The 22833-nt window shown below is 42.0% G+C and overlaps 3 protein-coding genes across 4 annotated transcripts; all 3 read right to left on the reverse strand.

The window, feature by feature from the left end:
• Positions 1 to 8024: 8024 nt before the first annotated feature.
• Positions 8025 to 8885, reverse strand: LOC143345556 (uncharacterized). The gene is made up of 3 exons (XM_076772817.1): positions 8837 to 8885; positions 8401 to 8677; positions 8025 to 8249 (listed from the first exon to the last, which is right to left on the reverse strand). The coding sequence occupies exons 1-3, from the start codon at positions 8846 to 8848 to the stop codon at positions 8041 to 8043; spliced, it is 498 nt and encodes a 165-aa protein (XP_076628932.1). The 5' UTR covers positions 8849 to 8885; the 3' UTR covers positions 8025 to 8040.
• Positions 8886 to 11621: 2736 nt separating this feature from the next.
• On the reverse strand, positions 11622 to 12710 carry LOC143345557 (uncharacterized). Of its 2 annotated transcripts, none has more exons than XM_076772819.1 (2): positions 12398 to 12710; positions 11622 to 11844 (listed from the first exon to the last, which is right to left on the reverse strand). In XM_076772819.1, the coding sequence occupies exons 1-2, from the start codon at positions 12708 to 12710 to the stop codon at positions 11699 to 11701; spliced, it is 459 nt and encodes a 152-aa protein (XP_076628934.1). In that variant the 3' UTR covers positions 11622 to 11698. The 2 variants fall into 2 exon arrangements, with proteins under 2 accessions (XP_076628934.1, XP_076628933.1); XM_076772818.1 differs by having other exon boundaries at positions 12362 to 12710.
• A 7947-nt stretch (positions 12711 to 20657) lies between these two features.
• LOC143345678 (uncharacterized) lies at positions 20658 to 22538 on the reverse strand. The gene is made up of 3 exons (XM_076773040.1): positions 22527 to 22538; positions 21477 to 21810; positions 20658 to 21319 (listed from the first exon to the last, which is right to left on the reverse strand). The coding sequence occupies exons 1-3, from the start codon at positions 22536 to 22538 to the stop codon at positions 20937 to 20939; spliced, it is 729 nt and encodes a 242-aa protein (XP_076629155.1). The 3' UTR covers positions 20658 to 20936.
• Positions 22539 to 22833: the final 295 nt, after the last annotated feature.

Consider the following 22833-nt stretch of genomic DNA (forward strand, 5'->3'; position numbering starts at 1 on the left):
GCCGCCTGTTACCGCGGTAACGGTTGTTGCAAGGGAACTGAATTTTCCCCGTGTTGTCAGCAATGCACGTTACCATGAATTTGCTGATGATTTCGTTCCCTAGCTCGTTCTCAACGCGAAACTCTGCATATTCCCATTTTTTACAAGCACTAACCGTTCTATGCAACAGTAATAGCATATTCCAATTCCTGGACACTTCAGTATATAAATAAAAAATATATTTCTAGGAATTACCAAACAATTACTAATAATTTTATTGTTACTATTATTGAACGTAAGGGAGTATGGATAATTTATTTTAATTAATTTGTACGATAGAATTGTACCATAAATATTTCATATTATTTTTAATGAGAACAATTTTTTTGCAATATACTCAGTAATAATGTTTCTTTTCCAAGGAATAAAAAAATGGTTATGTTGCGTTGTTCTTCTTTCCACATCGATGCGTGGTCGAACAATGCATTTCTTCTGCGAAACAGTCGCGAAGTGAATATTATGAATAATAGTTCCGAGGTAACGATGTCTATTTGGAAACTTTAGCTATTTGTAGTACAAGCGAAAGTAAGGGAGGCGTATCTTTCTCGGCTTCGGAAACTCGACTTTAAAGGCTGGAACCAGCCTTCGAAGTTTCGATACGGTATCGATTGCCCGCGGAAAAGTCGAAGAAAATTTAAGATATCGATGAAGTTTGCAGAATCTGATAAAGGGCAAACTTTGATAACCATGCTGTGTAATCTACTACCACGGGGATAACTTTTCCGACTTTCTCCGACCTGTTACTTCGACTTCTGATAAGGGATCGTGCTTTTGGAAAATTCCAGCCAGCGAACGGAAATTAAATTGTTTACGAATGAAACGCTACAGTATTCATAGAATATCGTGGAAAAAAGTATCTGTCGAACCCGAAGAGTTAATAATAGAAACGACAGATCAAATAACGATCGAGATATCACGCGTGTCGCTGTAATCGATTTTTTCTCACGCGTTCGATTAATACGCTTTTTGATTAATCCGAATTGTTCGCGTTTGTTCGCGGACAAAGTCGTAGAACAATGTTGGCCACCGTGTTTTTTTCCAGTTGTTTCGAATAAAAAAAAAAAGAAATCGATAACGCGTTTACAATGACGTGGTTACTGGCAAAGAATCCGAACCATAAAGAGCATACGAGCGTCAATCGGTCGACGCACGTAGCGAAATGAAACACAGAGGGACTTTGATTCCGTTGGTTCGTGCGTGGTTTTTTTATTTCGGGGTGTGTCGAGCCGAGCATTTTTCCCCGTGCGTTTCACCGATTTCAACGATGGCCGCGGTAATCCGTCCTTTGAATCTCGACACCGCCGTCGGCCTGGAACGAGACGTAATTGCGCTCGCAGGATTTGTCAAGTTGGAAATCGCGGTCTGCGGAACTATTGCGCCGCTCGGGCGAATTTACGACGCGCGTTTTGGCCGGACGAGCGCTTCCGCCGAAGGTTACGCTCGCATAAACTACGCGAACAATCCGGAGAAGAACCGTGTTCGCCGACGGATTAATCCGGGGAAACTCTGTTGACAAATGTCTTATTGCTACGGAAGCACGGAGGACAGCTTGATTAAATAGGTACAAGAGGAAGATGGGAACAAGTTGATTTTCCGTTGATCCTCTTTAGCCACTCGCGCCAGCAATTAGTACGAAGTCGCGCACGACGTAATTTCGCAGTGGACGAGGATGCTTAAAAGTGTACAGTTTTATTAAAGTTCTATGAAACCTTTGTGTACCAAATATATGTACGTACTCGCGCATAAAATGGTAAGTATTTATTGTTAATAATATCGCAGCTTTCACCGACGCTTTCGAATTCATACGAAAAAACGCTATAATAATAAAATTAAAATTATTATTTACAGGTGACAGTCTGGATTATCACAGGAGGAATAAGGATAGAAGTCTCTTCGATACTTCTTATTTCCTTTGCACAATGCACGTGGTAAAAGTGGATATATAAAGAGGGTTTTATACTTGAACTAATTTAGTCGTCAATTTTTTCAGGTGCCAACTTATCAGCTGTACACAGTACGTGATTCGACGTTTCCAATTCAGGCCCACACGATTCATCTTACAATTTTATACATATTTAAGTAAGTATATTCGACATAATTTTATTATAATTTGTTTAGTATATACGAGATACATGGTATTAATTCAAAACCGCGGAAGGAAACCCAGTGTTTTTCAGAGCACTCGAGAGCAGTGGGGCTGACAAATTGTAAGCTTTACAATGAAAATCCAAAAAACACGCAAATCCAAAAAGCACACGAGCTAAGCGGGAAAATTGCTAACTATGCTAATGAGGTATGTGTCTGGATATGCATAATATTTATTTAATCAGTGTTATGTGATTCATAAATAAAATTCTGTAAGTGAACATTTTTATTTCAGGTATTTCGTTAAATTCTATCTAATGATATTATTTCGTATAACGTCGTTTATGATTCCGTGTAATTTTCGAATTCAAACGATTCCGAAACGTCGATTCGATCGATGTTCTTGCTTCGGAATCGACAACAATGCGACGTCGCTGACAAAAATTTTCCCATTTCCATAATTCCGACAACACTGTCCCGCCGGGACGTTTTATTATTTTATTGCAGCCCAATTTTCCCCGTTGGACAAGCAAAACGGAAGTAAAAATTCGACCGTGTCCACTTTCTCTCGCTATTCGGGACCCTGTCCGTTTACGTGACCCTCGTTGCTGCCAGATTCGATGGAACATCACAACCTGCGACTGATTCGCGTTCTCTCGGGGCCATGGAACGATCATAGATCCCGAAGGTCCGACGAAAATCGCGTCCCGGTGGGTGACTAGCTAGAGATATTGAAAAGTTCGAGCCTTTGTGACGAGTTGGTGGGTGGGGTGTCTTTTGAAGAATACTCGTCCCATTCGCTAGACTCTTTCAATGCCTCTTCCACTCTTTGCGTCAAAGGCTATCGATTATCGAGAACTTCCTGGCTCTGTAGCCGTGACGCTGCATCGCGTCCCGATTCATAAATCTCTGCGATCGTTCGCGCCCGAAGACTCTGCGTCCTCATTTGCGAGCCAGACGCGCCATAATCGAGCGAACAGGTTACCAGAGACAATACCAAATCCGTGAACTTTGATTAATATTTCCCTGAAAACGGGATCAGGTCGAGCCTGAATGGAGTTGATGGATGGCGTATCGAAACGCGACTGATCTCTGCTCGATCATTCGACGCGAAACAAATCGACGCTTTCTTTCGTTGGTGCAAACTTTGGAAAATCAAATCTGACTTTATTTACCGAACGAAAATAAATGTGGACAATGCACGGGGTGCGAGGAAGATAAATAGCCTTCTTTAAACACGCTATTATAGGATAAACGAATAAAAATGATTATTATTCGTGACGATACTTGATTTGAATTGGACAATCAATGATAGAATTATGCTTTTAATTATAATTAGGTGACAAACAAATAGTTCATTATAATTGATCCATTCTCTCGCGATTATAATTGCTGCGGAAATCCTTTGACGAGAACAAATTCTATCTCTCTGCGATATTGAATATTATGGTATTAAATCAAAGTATTGGCCCCTCCAGTATTAATATCATTATTCCAATTTAATGAACCTCTACTAAAGCTAAGAGTGTTGGAACTATATATTTGAATAGAAATCCTTTATAAAAATTAAAATTCATTTTATTTGCCCCAATTACATTTTATGTGGAGGTTCGATAGCTCTTTCTCATTATCGAATATCCTCAGTATTAAAAAAAGAAACTTATCGTTAAAAAGTCTAAAAACTTCAGCAAATATTTTTTCTATAAAACTGCTATTTCATTGGTGGTTCATCATAACGTCAATTTCTCACACGAAAGACCCATTAGTTTTTTCAAATGGAGACCAAAAGAGGGTTAATCCTCCGGTTATTTCAGAGTCTAACAGATTTGGATCAATATCGAAACGTTAATTCCCTAATGTTTCATGGTTTCACCTCGTGTTCGCCCGAACATCGATGCTTATCCGTTTCGAAAGCCGAAGCAGCCATATACAGGGTGTTCGGCCACCACTGGGAAAAATTTTAATGGGGGATTCTGGAGGCCAAAATAAGATGAAAAACAAGAATACCAATTTGTTGATTGAGGCTTCGTTAAAAAGTTATTCACGTTTCAAGTTCCGATCGTACTGAATTTTTTTTCGAAATTGAGTAGGATTTCGGGGGTATGTCTGTTGACCAAAAATGCTTGCAATTGACCCCTGCAACTAAAAATAATTTTTTTAGAACGATTCGAAACTTTTCAATTTCACCGAAAAATTTAGGCACCTGTCGATTTTTCTTAAAAATTCCTTTTTCATATTTAGTAATTTTGTTTGACACCCTACAGAAAAGTTGTCTAATACTTTTTTGTAGGTACCCATGAGTTCTACTTCAGAAAAAAGTTTCATTGAAATATATTCACAATTGTAGGAGTTCTGGCTGTTTGAAAATTGGACCATTTTTATGGGGTTTTTCTCATTTTGCGAGGTCAAGGACCAACTTTTCGAATATTTTTGCGATTTGTACATATTCTTCATCAAAGTACGCGTAGTTTGCTTTTTTAAACATTAAAATCGTCCAATCCGTTCAGAAGTTATGACGTTTTAAAGATTCGCATGAAAATTCTGGCAGACATTTCTGGCCAGAAATTATATTTTCGGTAAGGAATTTTTTTCTCGAAACTGAGTAGGATTTCGGGGGTATGTCTATTGACCAAAAATGCTTGCAATTGTCCCCTGCAACTAAAAATAATTTTTCCAAGACGATTCGATAGTCTTTTTTTTTCACCCAAAACTTTCAGCACTTACTGGAATTTTTTTCTCGAAAGTGGGTAGGTTTTCGGAAGTAAGTGTATTCACCAAAAATGATTGTAATTGACCCCCACAACCGAAAATAATTTTTCCAGAACGATTTGAAATTTTTGAATTTAATTGTTAATAACTTTTTAACGAAGCCTCCATCAACGAATTGGTATTCTTGATTTTCGTCTTATTTTGGCCTCTAGAATCCTCTATTAAAATTTTTCCCAGGGGTGGCCGAACACCCTGTATATCGGGTCCGGATCGTAGGCAATTTTTGCCACTGGGGCACGAAGTTGTCAGGTGACACCGATAATGCCGGCAACCATAATTAGGTGGCTAAAACAATTAGCACGTTAACATTGGCCATGGTCGCGTGCATTGTGGCAACAAACGGATCTCGGTAAACGGTCCGTTCGATGACACGCCAGAGCATGTATCGTGCGTGTACACAGAACGCATACACGCGACCAGAGAATTAAACGCTAGTAGCCCCGCGTGGGTACAACGACATCATAGTCGATATTGCGTGCCGACACGAGATAGTTTCAAGCATCTGATTGTGTCGCGCTACGCTTGTTTCCCCGCGCGTACTGTCGACCAGCGCGTTTTGAAGGACAAAATAGCGTTTAATTAAACGACAGAGCGACGAAGCCCCGTGGATTTAACGCGCCCAGAGTGCTCCCGATACGTTCAATTTCCATCGGAATTAATACGAACGCTCGAAATTGGCTCGACCCACCTGGTTGTTTACGTTTGTAACTGGATCATTGATCGGGAGGGGTCGCGAAATTTTAACCAGGCGCGAGACTCCTTAACCCTTCGAAAAAGAATCCGTTCATATGAAACGATCGACTTTTAAATATAACTTGACATTTTGATTCGACGCTAGATTTAGAAACCCGTCGTGTCGACGGTTAAATTAATAAAAGTCAATATGAATTGTTCGCTGTCATATCGAATTCTTCAAGGACCGTGCATTCGCGGGGCAACTGTCAAGGATGCCAGAAATATTTCCCCGGCTTTTCCGTCGTCGATAATGTCAAGCTGCTCATATCTTGCGTTGCGACACCGATTATCATACTTGACATCTCGGGTTCAATTCCGTCGCATACTCTCGGAGGACCGTTAGGTATCCTTGAGGAGAAAATCCGTTCCACTCTCATTAGCCGCGACCACGGCGGCAGCTACGAACGGAAAAATGGAGTCAGACGGTCGGCTATCTCGGTTGCTTGTCGAACGCCGTACTTGACAGTGAACCGATTATGACTGCATAATTGCGTCTTGTTGGCGCGGCACTCGGCATTGTTATCCACCTCCTTTCGTCGATCGAGGATTTTTTGCGCAGACACCGCCACAACGACGCGCACAGGTGTCACCAGGGTCTTTCTCTTCTCTCGAGTATCGCAATAAATGCACAAGTTCTCGACATATTCTAACCCTTAACCCTGAGTTCACGAATATACTTCGAATCCGTCGTGGCTGATATTTTTAAAGTATATCACTTCCTGTACATTTTCTTCCATACTTTCCACAATTCCATATACACGTTTCAAACAAAAATGTTTTGAACGTGTTATCGTTCCTGCTTGAAAAACTAAAATTGTTTCAATTCTAATCGACGCAGTTTCAAACGTTACGCGTACAGCTATTATTCGTTCGATTTATTGCAATTGTTTGTTTCGAACATGACAAGCAACGTACACACTTATGCTTTCTCCTCCTTCGTCTTCACGAATTGCCCGTTCCGCCAGTGAGGTGTCCGCTGAAATATTCATGAGCAGGATGCGAACGGGATCTGGTCGAGAGTTGTCTAAGCGCATTCAGCTGCAAATCGTGTGCAGTTGCAAAATTATCCGTACGTGCCTTTTTGTGTAGGAGCGGTGTTGGTCTACGATTGGCTAAGAGCTGATTCGCGATGTATCGAGCGTACGCTCTCGCCGGATATTCCGCTCGAAATTCCCGCGACGACGCAACGTCGAAGCTCCGGGAAATACTTCGAAGTAATTAGCGATCCTCAGGGATGTTTCTCGGAATATCTCGCGAACGTGTTCCCTTGATTATGAAAATAATCGAAAGTCTGATAACAATAGTTACGCGAACGTGTGCTTCCGGATGGAGTAGGAGCATTTCGATGTTGCACGCTGGAGGAAATGTTTAATTAGAGGGAAATTCTCATTGGGGGAAAGAAATCTTACATGGAATATCGCTCAATCGTATCGTATCAAAGATGGAACTTAAAGTAGTTCAGTTGAATTATTCGAAAATTAACAGAAGTAAAAAGAAATTTAAGTTAACACATTGGCTACCGAGTATACCTAACAAGTAAATATAAATAATGGGCGGTAGGCGTCTGAAAGAGGAATACAATTCATGTTGTATCGGAGAAATAAATGTTTATTCATTAAGAAAAAAACGAGTAATGATTTCTTTCGTAGCTGGCGTCTATGTAAATGACGACGGGAATTATTTCATCCAGCAGCACCGTGACAGTCGATTATCGAACAATAGTGAACTATGCAGTTAATTCTTTTATGCCTACGTCACTTTCTCTAATACCAGTAGCTCTATCGATCGCTCGAGAAACGTGACATGCAGCCAGTTTAACGCAAGTGAAATACTAAATACTTTAGCTTTGGAAATAAAGTAATTCCCTGGTATCGTGTTCGTTATCTGTTGAGGATCAGCAATTTTGCGACTGCAAGGAAAGCAAGAAACGAAATGTTCTCACTGTAGTGCGCTTTATCAGTAGTACAACCTACCGTCGTACCGACCTTCGATCATACTTCGAAGGATAGAAATCCTACGTTCACAGAGATAAGGATATCGAAGGCTAGGTGGACAATTACGGAAGTAGAAATTGATACAACGATTTCCAATTGCAATTGCAGCGGCTACTAACGGTACAATGGATATAGGTCGGTCCAATATCTATAATATCTTGTCTCGGGTCATTTCATAGGACTATATTTTTTAATTTAAAATTCTGTCACGTTGTTGCACAGAATATTTTCAACAGTTGCAATTTGGGTATAATTTCGTTTATTCGTACAGTCACGTAGTTACATTTATATAAGCGTACATGTTTCGGGATACATTGGCAGTACCATACAAGTGGGAGTAGAGTAAAACGTTGTCACTGTAATCCTGAGTCAGGCATGAGGTACATCATATAACTTTAAGACTTGTTGTTTTACTCGACTACCAACCATGGACTCCGGTAACCACTGCCGAGGATGAGGCACCGACAACCGTTGTTTTCGTTACAGGGCCCGCAACGACCGCAGACGTTGATGGACCTGCAACGACCGCTGAAGTTGCTGGACCTGCGACGACCGCTGAGGCTACTGGTCCAGCAACGACCGTAGCCGCAGGTGCAGCTACCACTGCAGGTGCAACGACTCCACCACCTGAAAGTTTATTTATTAATATCACTGGCTGGGCTAAAGGACTCAATATTTGGGAGTGGAGTATTTCATTAAAAAATTATTCAACATCTCTAGTCTATCGTGAAAAATTCGGAAAGAAAGGCCTCCGAATATGGAAATATTTGACTCTTACCTACAACTACGGCGCCCAGACCAGGCTGAGAAACCACAGTGGGTCCAGCAACCGAACCAACGACAGCAGAGGGGCCAGCCACGGCTCCAGTGACCACAGCTGGCCCAGCAACGGGCCCAGCTACTTTGACGGCTCCGGTCGCTGCGCCAGCAACAACCGTTGGCCCTGCCACAGGTCCGACTACTCCTACTCCGCTCACAACTGGGCTCCACAGTCCTGGGGCCCAAACTCCGCTAGGAGCAGCCGTACAGACCGACGCGAACACCGCGAGAAAAGCCTGGTGAACAGAATTTAAGCCTTTTTACGTGTATCCACGAATGTTACTTTATGAAGACAACGACATAGTTCAAAGGACAAAATTGGCCGACTCTGCAGTCTGAATGCATGGAGTCCATAAATTTTGCAAAAACAACAGAAAATAGATGAAGAAGCTTACCAAGAACATCATGGTTGTTGCTTTGTGTCACTGCTGTACTGACTGTTGGGTCAATGGTGGAACTGCCAATTCATCCCGTGATATCAGCTTTTATACCCCACGTCGACCCTGAATCTTGTCTCCCGCTTTCCACCTATTTTTCCATCGGGAAATGTCACGTCCGTTAACCGTTGGGCACGACCTATATTTCCATACGGAAGAATTTCTCCGCTGAGTGTCTGCGCGTGCTATTAAATGCCACGTCGAAAAGACGACTCGTAGTCCCTCCGTGTCAAAGCTCGGTGTCGACTCGTGGATTAATTGCACACGGTACTCGGCACCAAGTATCGCGGAACTCACAGAGATCCCAAAACTCGATTACGCTAAACACAATAAATTTTGAGAGCTGACTCGAACAGTGGAGGGACGTCGCTCGTAATCCAGGCGTTTACAGGATTCGCTAGCGTCGTCTCGCGAGTACCAGGATTATTCGATTTAAGGACTCTCTCTCTCTCTCTGTACTTGTTGCACGGTAGCCTGATTTCGTCGGTGGAAGTGTTGCTTTGAGATAGCAAAGGAACGTCGAGAATGTGCTCGTAATTCCTACGGATTTGCAACCCCGCAACAACGTCGAGTGTTCTTACGCGTCATAGTCGATTCGATAGTAACGAATTGCACAGTTTGGTGTAATTACTAATTGGTGGCTAATGACTCGGTCGACTGCGGAATCAATATCAACAGTACACGGAATTTCCGTTTAGTCCGTTGTAACTATCGACCGGGTCGACGCGCGTGAATTTTAGTGGACAGAGACCAGAGAACAGTGTTCGACAAGTGTTATTAGTTCTGTCGATTATAAAATGTAATTGTTACTGAGATTCATTAGGAAACATAAACTATAACTTGCAATCATGGGCCAGTAATTTGAGGGATACTAACAGTAAACCAAACAATGGACCGAAAAAACAAACGAAGCATGTCTGTATCAACCTATATGTATGTTACCCATATTCTCTATAATTTAAAAAAATGTTTTTGTCTCTTTTAGTATAAACCAATTAACATTTTCACATTCCTAGTTTCACTGAAAATTAATCAAAAAATAGCTTATGGAACCAAAATTGCCGGGCATGTGTAAAATTATTTTCGTTCAAAAATATAAAAGTAGGACAATGGAGTTAAACGTTTTTAGACTTTTTTAGACCAATGCCAAACTGTTTATAGTTCTGTTATTTTCTAAATTTCATGTTCCAAGCATAGTCAAGGGTCCCGCGTGTCTGATTTTTTCTCAACCATAAGCGCTTCAACAGTTTCCTGCATAAACTATTCGATTTAACGACTGGCCGGACTTGTTGCTCTTCGCTTATTTTTCGCCGACGGTGGGTTGCCTTTGAGATGGTAATACGCGCGAACGTGGCGCTAATAATTTCCTCTGACAAGGGACAACCGCGAAGCGTCCCATTTAGATTCTGACGAAACTTTGAAGGTCTATGTATAAAGCAGTTCAAATTAAACTTTGTTCATTTACTTTGTGAAATACATAGAATTTCAGTAGCGGTAACTTTAAGCTCGAAGGGTGCAATTATCTTGCAAAGTTTCATCCCCTAATATCACCTTGAAAACTATTGGCAAAGATGTTCTAAATATAAAATTAATAATTAGTCTACCAATAATTTTTCAACATTAAAGAACATAGTTCATATTAATGTATCGCATCAACGAGTAAAGATATTTAAAAATAGAGGCGTGCCAATGGGTTTTTACTCGTTGTGCTTGGAAAATTTCCCAGGAATTCCGCCACCAGGAAAGAGTTACGCGACGCATCCGTGCTACTGCATTTTCCATGGACAAGTGTGATTGAAAACGAAGATTAAAAGAAGACAACGACGATGTAGCATCGTTCGAGAGGATCCATGGATGGAGCTAAAGGGGAAATGCTCGGATATCAGCGGGATCCGGTGCTGTCGCTCCCCTGACAGAGAGAATACTCGGCTGATTGGAGTGGCGTTGAAGCAATTTCCTCCAATTACCGGCAAAGGTGGACAGGTATCGTCCCACGGTGCGCCCCGACGCCGACGTCGATACAATGGACCGCGAAATAGAGGACGGCCACGCCAGTGTCGACGGCCTTCGAGGAGATATAGCGTACCAGCAGAACAATAGACTCGAATCGTTTGGACTTTCATCGCAAATGTTGACACGGTCTGCAGTGTCTTTGCTTTGACACTTCGACTGAGAAATTGTGAGCATCTTCGCGTCTACGTCTTATATTTTGAAAAAATTTATAGTGCAGTTATTTGACTTTAACACTTTGACTGACTACACATTGTATTTTCGGTAAAGAATTTTTTTCTCGGAAGTACGTAGGATTTCGGGGGTATGTGTGTTCACCAAAAATGATTGTAATTGACTCCCGCGACTGAAAATAATTTTTCCAGGACGATTTAAAATTTTTTTTTTCGCCAAACAATTTAGGCACCTACTTACAATTGGTGATAATAAGAAATTACTTTATGCAGAGAATTAGCTTTTCTTAATATATGAATCGTATTGTAATATTGTAAAATAAATAAATTGTAGGGGGTGATACTATTTCAGGTTGGAAGATTCGAGTAAGAATAGGGTTAACAGAAAAATGATGGGTAAAGGATTGAACGTTGAAAAAATCTGTGAACCAGTTTCTGTCCAAAGTGGCATGCGTTTATTATTATATATAATATTATATATGAATAATTGTTATGTACACAGAATACATATAAAAGATACAATGATGAGAGGTACTAGCGGTAAATGACGGAGATCGTGGCGCGGTCGGTCTCAAAATGGCGGGCATCGGGGAGATCAGTCGAAGATGTCATGGAGATGGTTGTCCGGCATAAATGGTTACCAATGTGGGGCTCCACTGACGACTCCTCCCACTCCGGCTGGTCCAGCTGCTATGCTACCGGATGGTCCAGCAATGAGTGCTGGTGCAGCAACGGGGCCAGCGAGGGCTGCGGGGAGCGATGTTGGGCCAGCCAACACTGCACCTGAAAACATACGTCGTCAAACATTACCTAACACTAGTAAGAATTTACATAACGAAGTCTGAGAAACGAATGTTGGACTAATCCGTAGTGAAAAGGACCCTCGAATTTGTTATGTTAGTGACACATAAAGTATCATTGCACTTCGAAATCACGGCCAGTAATAAAACATGGCATTTCAGACAAGTAACGAGCGATCGGGTGTCGCGTTCGAGACCTCGTGCACCCGGAAGAGCGATAAAAATCAGTTTCCTTCGCGTGGTCGGATTTATCGGCTATTGTGGAGATCGAGTCTGTACAGTGCGTTCGAGGATTAGATATTATCGTCTCTTGTTACGAATATATCGCTTTGTAGTGTAATCAACACTGTTTCCGTAACTATTGAAGATATCGATAAATATCAAAAATATCCACGCTTGATCAAAAAATTACAATGTCTCTCGATGGAGGAGTAACAAATCTCAAAATATTTTCGAATCTATTGTCTGTCAAACTGTACTATTACTGTACAAGTACTTACCCCAAGGCGACCAAGCGCCATGAGCTGCAACGGCGCCCCATGGAGCCGCTGCTCCCCATGGAGCCGCTGCACCCCATGGAGTCGCGGCGACTCCAGCGACGCTTCCAGAGACGACCGAAGGGCCAGCAACGGCTCCAGTTACCACGGCGCCGCCATCGACAGCTCCAGAGAGGCGAGCAGGTCCAACGGCAGGTCCAGCAAGGGCGGAAGGACCCACGACGGGTCCGCTGAGGGCCGAAGGGCCCAGAAGAGGTCCAGCCAGTGCGGCTCCAGGCGCCAACAGACCCGAGGGTGCTGCCGTCGCCACCGACATGACTGCCAGGAGGAAGACCGGTACCAGGGTGCACATGTTGAAAGGAGTGTTTGAAGGGATTTGCTGTGAAGCTTCTAGATGAGTTTACCTCGATGGCTGGAGTGGATGTGCTGTCATCGAACGGCTTCGATGGTGCTTTTATAGGAGAATTGGCCGCGGTCTTAGTCTCTGCTGCTCCCGCCAACCCCAAGGGCGGGGCACAGGACACGCCAAACATTCTCTGCGGGTTGGGCGCGTGGCCGTTTCATGGCTTATCAGCATTAAGTCAGACATCGAGCTCGCGACACGCGGACAACGCTCAACGCCTCGGCAGCTTGTCCGTGGCTACAGGGGTCACGTGCTCCAATTCAACTGTTGCATCCGTTTCCAATCGTTTTTACGATTGCTAACCTTGCTGAATACGTGGCACCCTTTCAACCAGAAAGACAGATGAAACAAAAGATACCGTTTGCACAATAGAATTCTTAGCCTGACTTCTTTTCATGCTTCCACGTTTCGGTGGTGATTTGATCGGTGTGTGCGTAAAGGTGGAAAGTCGATTATTTTATTAATTAGTCCTCTATTGTATAACGTAACCGACTACAAACCTCGATGAGAGAATCATTTATTGTTTGTTTTATGAAAGTATTTTTTCTTTTGCCTGGTGTTCTTCCTCCAGGTACGTTTTGATTCTAGTACGAAACCATCTTTAGAATAGCAAAGTTTTACAACATAACCTTGTGCATCTTTTCGTATTAACTCTATCAGATGCATTGTACAGGTTAATAAAACTATTACAAAAACCCATACAAAAATCAAGATCTATTGTAAATTAACGATGGTTGTAAATCTGTATTTGAGTCATAAACCTGTGAATAAAAAAATGGAGGAAGAAGTCAAGAACTAGTTCAGAGTCGAACAACTCGACTGTTTCTTCTCGACTGAAAAAATAGAAAGACATAAAAATGTCCATTGTTTTGATACTTGTTTGACTCCGGTCTGAGAATCGAAGGAAGGTCTTCGCGTAGCAGGTTCCGTTCGCGATCTCAGTCGCGTCCCGAAGATGTAATATCACGGTCATTACGAAGCCAGCAGTCGTCTCGACCTTCGTAGTCAAGAAGACGAAGCGCACGTCTCGTCTCTGTCTCGGTGGTTTTCGCGACGAAGAGACGTTGAATTAGGTGAGCACGCGTCGGCAGTCGGGCCATTATGCGTTGCATTGTGCATCCGTTTAGGCGAGGCACGGGCTGCATTGCCCACGCGTCGATGTCCCCGATTGTCGCCTGGAATGACGGTGTCATTGTAGTTGGATACGCGTGTGTTACGGTGGCACCAGCCTCGCAATGGATCACCGACCGTGCCACGGATCGTTTGGAATATCATTGCTGGGCGTTGCGTGCACTTTCGAAGGTGACAAAGGTGACCGGCGACGCGATTGTTCGAATAATTGTTCCACGGTCCCGTGAAATACTCCAGGGGGCGACTTTAATGCCACGCCTCGTTTAGGAGAACACGGACGAATTCCTTTACTTTTATTCGCGGAGGCGTGAATAAAAGTGCCTTCGTTCCGTAAAAGAGTACTTTGAGGTCGTAAACGATGCTACAGATTTTCTGGCAATTGAACCTTCTTTTTTTACAACCGTTAAACGGAGATGTCCCCCAGTGGCTCGTTAACGGGACGTTTTAATGAATTTATTTTGCGACTTCTTGGGAAATAAGTATAACAGAATACACTCCATAACTAACCGCAACTATTCTAATATATTTGTTTCGTGGTAGATTCTCACTTGTATTATTTTTTATTTTGGTAAAATAGTGGAAATTGTATTGTATTTCGATATGGAAGACGTGTACATAGAGAAATATTGATAAACTGATTGTGTCGTCATTCCGAAAATAGATTCGAAATACCAGCTCTCGTTATATTTACGGAAATAACGCGAATCGTCGAATCCTGTAGCAGGTACACCATTACAAAGCCGAAACGCGACGGAAGAGGATTACCAGAGCCGTTTAGAAACGCGGATTGCTGACATTCGTTGATTGTAGTCGAAGCAGAGCCCATCGTTCTGCACGATGTGTTATTTCGATCGAAAATTGTTGAAAATACCGTTACAAATTCGATCGGCTCTGCTCGAACGACAGCGGCACTCTATTTTTATCCCGCGAGAAATTTGAGGAAAGCTGCAGTTAACACGGTGACGATGGAATTGTGTTCAAAAATGACAAATCTACCGAATTGCTGCGCCCGTAACCGTACATTATCGCGAAAAAGTCATGGCGCGTATTGTTGCTAGAATTACAGATGTATTCGATTAGTTCTGTGTTGGTATCTCGATGTTTTGTTGTTTGTATTGAAAAAGAACGGGCGTTTGAATAAAGCGTTTCAGGAATTTGAAAAGTTTGCAGAATCTATCGGCAACGAAATTTTGATTCAAACGTTTAATTTTTATTTATCAAAGGTGTGATCATCTTCTTGGGTCTTCTTCAGTACCGTACAAATTTCATTTAATCTAAACGATAAAATTAGTTTAAGTTTTGCATTTTTGTTTCATTAATCATAAAGAAATTAGAGATATTTTCACGTCATATTTTTTTCAAAATCGAACTGGAATCTTCGAACTGAGGACTATTTATCTGGGCGTGGTCAGTGTCTCCAATTTGATCGAAAGTTGCGTCACGGTGTTTGCATTTTTCGTTAGAATGGTCGGGGGCATTTTCACCCCGTCACGGTCCAACGGATTGCGGGAGCAGCCCCGCCCTTACCCCCGATAAGTTCACCGACCCACGTGTTCCGCGTAAGACAGCTATAAAAGCTCACTTAGCATCAGCTTGCACGACAATGTTCCTCCGTGATGGCTGATGGAAAGTCGCCGTTCGGAATCTCGGTGGCCTCCGTCGACGATTTCTACGGCTGCTACCCGATCGGTTAGGGGAGGGAGTTACCAGGAGGGAACGTGCCCAACCGCTGGATCGCCAAGCTAAGATTTAATTAGAATCATCTCGACGTCCGATGTCGTTCGTAACCGAGGAGATCGCCACGATGGATCTGGACGACAAATCGAGCGCAGCCGACGCCTCGTGGCCAATGGCTACGTCGAATCTCGAGGTAGGAATCGAAACTATACTTGCATAGCTAGCTCTGTTTCTAAATCTGGAAACAGAGATTCCACTCGTAATAGGTCAAAAGGTAACATATTCATTAAAGAACAGTAGGTCAGTGCTAAAATTATTTGTCGGTTCACATATTCTGCTAACGAGATCAACGTGTCCAAATTTAGAAGTACGTAATCCCGATTTGAACATAGAAAAAGATATCACTGATCGTCCAGGAACATTTCAGGCAAGTTTCTCCGAGAATAGCGAAACATTTAATGGGGTTAACCTGATATAGACGCCAGATTACCAATTCATGTTCGTCGGAACATAGACAGGGACCTATTAAATGACCCGATATCGATTCTAGAAACGAGTTGTCGGAAATATCGGGTGAGGATCGGTTTTTCCACTTTCGTTTTCGACCTACAACGCGTCGCGTACAAATCGTCCATGTTTCCTCGATTTTCCCGAGCAAGTGCAGAAAATAGATCGCGTTGCGAATAACGATCAAACTCCCGGATTGGAGCGATACACGTGAGATTTATTCGACTCGTTTCTGGCCGGAATGTCTGACTTGGAAACACGACGTTGCACGCGATATAAATATCCCACTTGCTCCAGAAAAATAGTAGGTTATTTCTCCCCATCTGTAACGATCCTAGGAAACGTTTCCGCGGGAAGAAGGAAAGCAGAACGTTGAATAAATCTCGGCTCCCGAATCAATGTTTAAATACCCATAGATCCTCGTTTAGACACGTTCGATCCGTACGTAACCACTTTGATGCGACGTCCATACGAAAATATTAGGGGTATTCGAAAGTTCGTCGAATTTTTCTGTGACCGTCTGACCCAGTGACAAGCTCTAAGAATATCTAGTAGAACATCCCTTCATGATCCAATTATATACACAGAACCTTGCGAGTAAAATATGCGTGATATTTTCTAAAAACATTTTTGTTTACGTAATTAGACATTTCTTTATACCTGGAGATGATATGATTGACAAAGTATTAAGTTACAATTTCTAAAGCGTGAAACAATTAATAAATGTGTCAAGTGTTATCCGGCATTTTTATGTAATGATATATCTATCGCCCCAATTCTTTGAAGGATTACAAAAAATCTGCACGAAATAATTTATATTAGTGATTTACTTCGTCGAACATTTGCAGTGGTTGTAACAATTATGACTTGTCGGGCATTAAATTTAACGTAGAATTCTGATTGAATGTAAAGTAGGAGACGTTAATCAAGAAGATAAATCGGCTTAACCTGTCGTCTATTTGTTTTTCGACGAACCTTTGGATACACTTTGTATAAAGCGATCCCGGTATATCTCGTGAACTTAACGAATCTCTGTGTTTTTACTTTCCTTCTAACATTTGTATTCTCAGGCGAATCACGGGTCAGACGTCAGCGTTCAACGTCGACGGTAATCGAAGGGCGGCGAGGAATCCATCGATCGTTCTCCCTCGATCCCCAGTAACTCACGAGGCATTAACGATCCAGCCATAACCGTATCTACCTCGTTCTCGGCCACGCTACCTGTCTTTCTCGATCGTAACGGCGCAATGGTTCGCATGGAACGCGAAAACAATCTGGCCTTCTTGTTTTACGTCCAGCGAGATCGATCACGCGCTATGTCCACGGTAGCCAACGACCTGTCCTCGATTGTGACTCGTGACAAGCGGGTTAATTTCGACTCGGTTCATGGAACGCGTGCCACGGCATTTTGGATGCATCGCTACACGCGTGTCTGAACGTTAGAGCACCAATTTAAAGTATAAAATGAGAAAAAAATGTCGTACGAACGTATCAACATTCTCCAAGCTTTATACTCTCAAATGCGACGAGTTAAAGAAAAATTTGAATAAAAGAACCAATAGGTCCAGAATACTACGATTTGTCGTAACTTGGTAAATCAAACCCAACTGGTGCACGTTTATATAACATTATTTTCTTGTTTTGCAACGTGGAATATTGTTGGAAAACAATCGAGGAACAACTTAGAATTCAATTAATATAAATATTCCTAATATACTCTTTTCAATTTTATAACGCACGTAGCAATTTTTGAAACGAATTATCCGAGCATTACGTTTAATTTAGCACAATACGCGAGATTGCTAAGACGAAGACAGACGAACGAACTGCGTCATTTACATCGAAATCTACCTCATTTACTTCTAGATTAAAATACATCGTTTTATTCTGTTGAGTTATGCACAACCATTGTTAAGCGAGTGTAGTAACGCTCGGCGAATGAATGTCGAAATTGTAATAAATAATGCATTTACATTTTGCATAACTTCAAACCGTGGTAATCACCAGATTAAAAACGATGCGAGCCCTGAAAGCATTTGCTCATAATTTACGTCTCGTAAAAGTTCCATGCAATATTTCCTTGAATATTTAAACAACGCACGAAGGAATAAAAATCGTACTACATCATTTTGCGTGGAATAGTAACGTGAGTAATTTAAAGGAAAAGAGAGAAAAACGTGCACGACATGCGATTCTCTTCTTAAAGTTTCCATTGGACTGTCGATCACAATAATTACGAAATTTCTATTTTTCCAACGTTATTTTAATATTCTAATATGAATGTTCCTGTGCATCACATTTCTGTTTTCTCTAGTCAGTTAACGTCTTCTGTGCCATGGACCTCTTCGAGATGGCAGTTTTTATAGAAATGCGTGAAATATAATATTAGATATAGACCTTGTAAAGAAAGAATAAAAGAAATAGCACCTCACACAACCAAACTGGTTTTATCTATTTACAGTGTTACTATAACGTATTACAACTATTCGTTTCGTGTAAGTCAAATCGAAATTTTTCAACGATTCAATAAGCATCTAACATTTTCTATAAAAAGTTTATAAAAGAGCCGACGTAATCAATTTATTTAAGGCTAGTAGCGGAATGCTTGGTCGAAATTTTATTGAAATCTCTGGATTAGAAGAAAATGAATCATAAAATTCGAAGATTTTATATATGAATAAAGTTGTGGGTTTGCTGCAGTCCGATGGACGATCGATCGCAACTAGGTAACCTTTCAGAATTCGTGAAGGTTGGGGGTACTCTCGCAATCATCGATGACGAAACGGGTGGATAGTGCAGTCGATGAGGCCACGATTTTCCCATAAAGACGAAACCCCTTTCTCGGGTCATCTTCTCGATATACGCCCTCCTGTGCTTCGGTGTGAAATAGATTTTCGTCATAAATCTAAAAAAGGATCTATTTAGAAGTAAATGAACAGGCTTGTTTTTCGAGGTTGCGAGAGTGCAGTGACTCCAAGTGGGAGACTCAAGTGGACATTGTTATATTTGTAAAAACCCGTTGAAACGGTTCACGGACGAAAAGTTTTTCGAGGCATGCTGAAAGAAATACACGGTAATTGTTATGTAGAGATCACGCGATAAGTTCCGCGCTCGAAAGCAATGAAAGATATCGTTGTAAATCTCACGTTCTCGTGTACGACCTTCCGTAAATTATGCACGCGACGTTTGTTAGTTTAGCGTTATTCAAGTCGCCATCGTTGAAACACTTGTGTCAGGTGATCGACGGAAAAATCGATGTTTGCTCTCTCCTTTACTCTAGCTGTAACAACGCTGTCGTGTAGATAAGAATGCGACCAGTGGTCCATGAAGACCTTTTCAGTACTCAGAACTTGCTGCAGAGTAAATACTCTGAAATAGTATTTCAACCGATACCAAAAAGATAAACACAATCATCGACATTTTCCTTTCAAATTCCTCGCCCGTGCTTCCATTTGATTGTTTTGAATTTGGTATATTAGGATGTAAGATTTGAATGTCGACTAACAATGACACTAATCTAAAAATTTGCCTAGTAGAAACTGGTCATTACAAATATTTTTCCAATCGAATTAATCATCAAATATAAGCACCGATCGCTGAACAACGGTGCTACCGATTGAAAATTAAGTAGATACAATATGTTCTTGCGACAGTAGAGCCCCTAAATATCTATCGAAGAATTCGTGATTAATTATAGATCAATCTGATCCTGCCAGTCCCGGTGTTTATCCAGAGATTGATGGACCGTATCGTAAGTCACGTTTGCAGCGACCTTACCCTTTTCTACGGCTATCCACTCGAATATAACGCTCGAACGTGTCGGATCTATGTCAACGGTTCAAGTTGATTCCAGTTCCTTGTACGTAGTACCGTGCAGTCAGCAATAAATGTTCCTCCGTGCTAAAGGATACGAACCACAGCATCGATAATGATCTAGGATCAACTGTTCCAAACGTTTTCGTAGATCGTTTCGCATTGTTGCTTCGCGTTGCAGCACGACCGACGTGTCAAAATTTCTATAAAAGTATTTGGTCTATATTCCAACCATTAATCTTCTTCTCCATACGACATTTCGTCACACAATATTTACTTTTAATAATAAAGACGATTTTTCATGATGATCCTAATCAAAAGATCGAAATAATTATAAATGTTTACTTAAAATTATCGAATTGTCCTTCTGTTAATGTATACGAGCATCTCTATTAGTATTTCAATTTAATTTGTATTAAGTACATTATAATATGTACAACAATGTTTCAGAAGGATGCACGTTTACAAAGGGACAGGAAATTACATGAATGTGACACGTGGCCTCCTTTCGTCGGGGCAGAGGCAGATAATGTGTGCAATTGTGCACGTAATTTGCTTACAGCCCGATAAAATGGAAGGGACAACGAATTTAAAGCGACAATAAAGCTCAGGCTCTGATCAACCCTCTCTCTTGTAACGCGCGAAAAAGATATAATCCGATCGAATAGTGAGATTCCTGAAATTCGTGCGCTAACAATTATGTAGATGTAATTGGATCATGTTCGTATATTATCGTAAGAGATCAGAATTAAAATTACATCATAAATAGCGGACAGTCTATGAATTTCTACGTCGCGATATATATATAAAATATATTCCAGCGTTATATAAAAGACTCTTCGTATCGAATATTATTGTAACAGCTCATTATATTAAAAAAAATAGTATCAAATGTAGCACAGGGGGGTCGTTGCAAAACACCATCAAAATCATAAGTTTTACACCTTGAGTTCGTAGAGGGACGTACAGTATTGACCTTGTAAACCGACGTGGGTGGTACCGAGAGGTTTCCTAAAACTTTTCATACTTTTCGACAGTTTGTATCCACTACCAATGACCGTGACCAGTGTGGATGCCACCATGGCCGGTTCCATGAGCTGTGATTTTACCAGAGGGACCAGCGATCACCACCGAACCAGCACTCGGACCCGATACGGCCGCGTTTCCTGAATGAGGACCGGAAAGGACAGCTCCGTGGGACGCTGGTCCGGAAAGAATAGCTCCGTGGGACGCTGGCCCGGCAAGGACAGCTCCGTGGGACGCTGGTCCAGCAAGAACTACTCCGTGGGATGCTGGTCCAGCAAGAACAGCTCCATGAGAGGCTGGCCCTGCTACGACCACTCCGTGTCCTGCGTGTCCCGCGTATCCTGCGTAACCTGCGTATCCTGGATACCCAGAGTAACTGTATGCAGGAGCTGCGTACGCGAAACCTGGGGATTAAAACAATGGTGAATGCAATTGTAGAAAATAATAATAATGTTAAAATCATGAGACTCTAAACTAGAGGAAGGACTTAGACATTAATCAGTATATCACCTTCGAATCGAGATGTCTTTTTTACGATATAAACACGATAAAACTACTGACCACCAGTTCCATCGTAGGGTCCGTAACCTTCGACATGGGCGGGACCAGCAACGGACGCAGTGACTACCGCGGAACCAGCAACGGCACCAGAGACGTGCACTGGCCCAGAAACGGCTCCAGAAAGCTTCGCTGGGCCTATAGCTGGACCAGCCAGCGAAGCAGCCCCCACGTGCGGACCAGCGACACTAGTAGGACCCAGAGCTGGCCCAGCGACCGCTACACCGTGTGCATATCCAAGATGACCACCGTAGCCTCCGTGGTAGCCGCCCCAAATAGCTCCGCGACGCTGGCGTGACTCAGCTGCAGCGAAGGCGAACAGGACTGCCACGATCAACTGAAATTTCGAATATTGGTGAGATCTTTCTGTATTTCTTATTTTTATATATAATTTTTTATAATGTACGAATGCTTGATTCAATGGAATACTGTACGGAGTATAGAAGGAAGTTTAGTTTCACTTTGGTCACACAAAACGTTATACAGAAAACTAAACTTAATACTATAAAACAATATTACAACATAATAGGTATTACTTCTATATAATATTTTCTATCAAGCGTAACGACTCAAGCACGGCACGCACTTTTTAATTTGACTGCGACTCCTGCACGAGTCCCATTAGGTTTCGAGTACAAGTAAACTAAAATCGTTGAAAGGTAAATCGTTAACGATACACGACTGCACTTATAGAAAGAAATGTATAATAAGATGGTCCCCAATAAGCTATTGAAATTTCTCTTTCATCAATATTCCGTCTCTTCGCTTGAAAGCCATCTATAGGTCGTTCGAATCAACTTGTAGGATAATGTATACACTGACAAGAGTTCGAAATTGTTAATATCAAACTCGGTATAAAAATTTCTTTTCACTGAGCTAGAGCACTATCCAAGCGACGAGACTATAAAAATCGACGAGAATAGTATAGTAATCGCCACTGTCGCAACGTCACGTCGATCAAGTCCGAGAAATTCGGACGATTCTTGTTTCCAAAGCAGAGCGCGAATGAAAAATCACTACTAGACGCGTTCGATCGTCGGATCGAATACTTACGAGGGCCTTCATCTTGCCGACCGATTGCTGAGTGTGCCCACGGACGATCTGGTCTGACTTTATATACTTCTCTAGGATCCCGACCGCGCCCCCGTTGATCCCTTCAAATCATATCCGCTGATGGTGCAGCCTCAGTCATTGTGCAAGAAGGTCACCGTCATCCGGCACACCCACCCTCGGGACGCCGTGTCCCATTAGCTGACCTTCGGTGACCAAACGTTGAGAAAGAGTTAATTTTCGCTCTGTAAGGAATCTGGAGAACACTTTTTTCCTGCCATTGTTACTCTACAATACTTACTTTTAAGTC

This window comes from Colletes latitarsis, chromosome 9 (assembly GCF_051014445.1).
Source record: "Colletes latitarsis isolate SP2378_abdomen chromosome 9, iyColLati1, whole genome shotgun sequence".
NCBI lineage: Eukaryota > Metazoa > Arthropoda > Insecta > Hymenoptera > Colletidae > Colletes > Colletes latitarsis.

Coding starts and splice junctions, on each gene's coding strand:
- LOC143345556 (XM_076772817.1), bottom strand. Junction 8,250..8,400: donor TCTGGGCGCCGTAGTTGTAG/GTAAGAGTCAAA, acceptor ATAAACTTTCAG/GTGGTGGAGTCGTTGCACCT.
- LOC143345557 (XM_076772818.1), bottom strand. CDS start 12,710: ATGTGCACCCTGGTACCGGTCTTCCTCCTGGCAGTCATGTCGGTGGCG. Junction 11,845..12,361: donor TGGCGCTTGGTCGCCTTGGG/GTAAGTACTTGT, acceptor GTATGTTTTCAG/GTGCAGTGTTGGCTGGCCCA.
- LOC143345678 (XM_076773040.1), bottom strand. Junction 21,320..21,476: donor ACCCTACGATGGAACTGGTG/GTCAGTAGTTTT, acceptor TTTAATCCCCAG/GTTTCGCGTACGCAGCTCCT.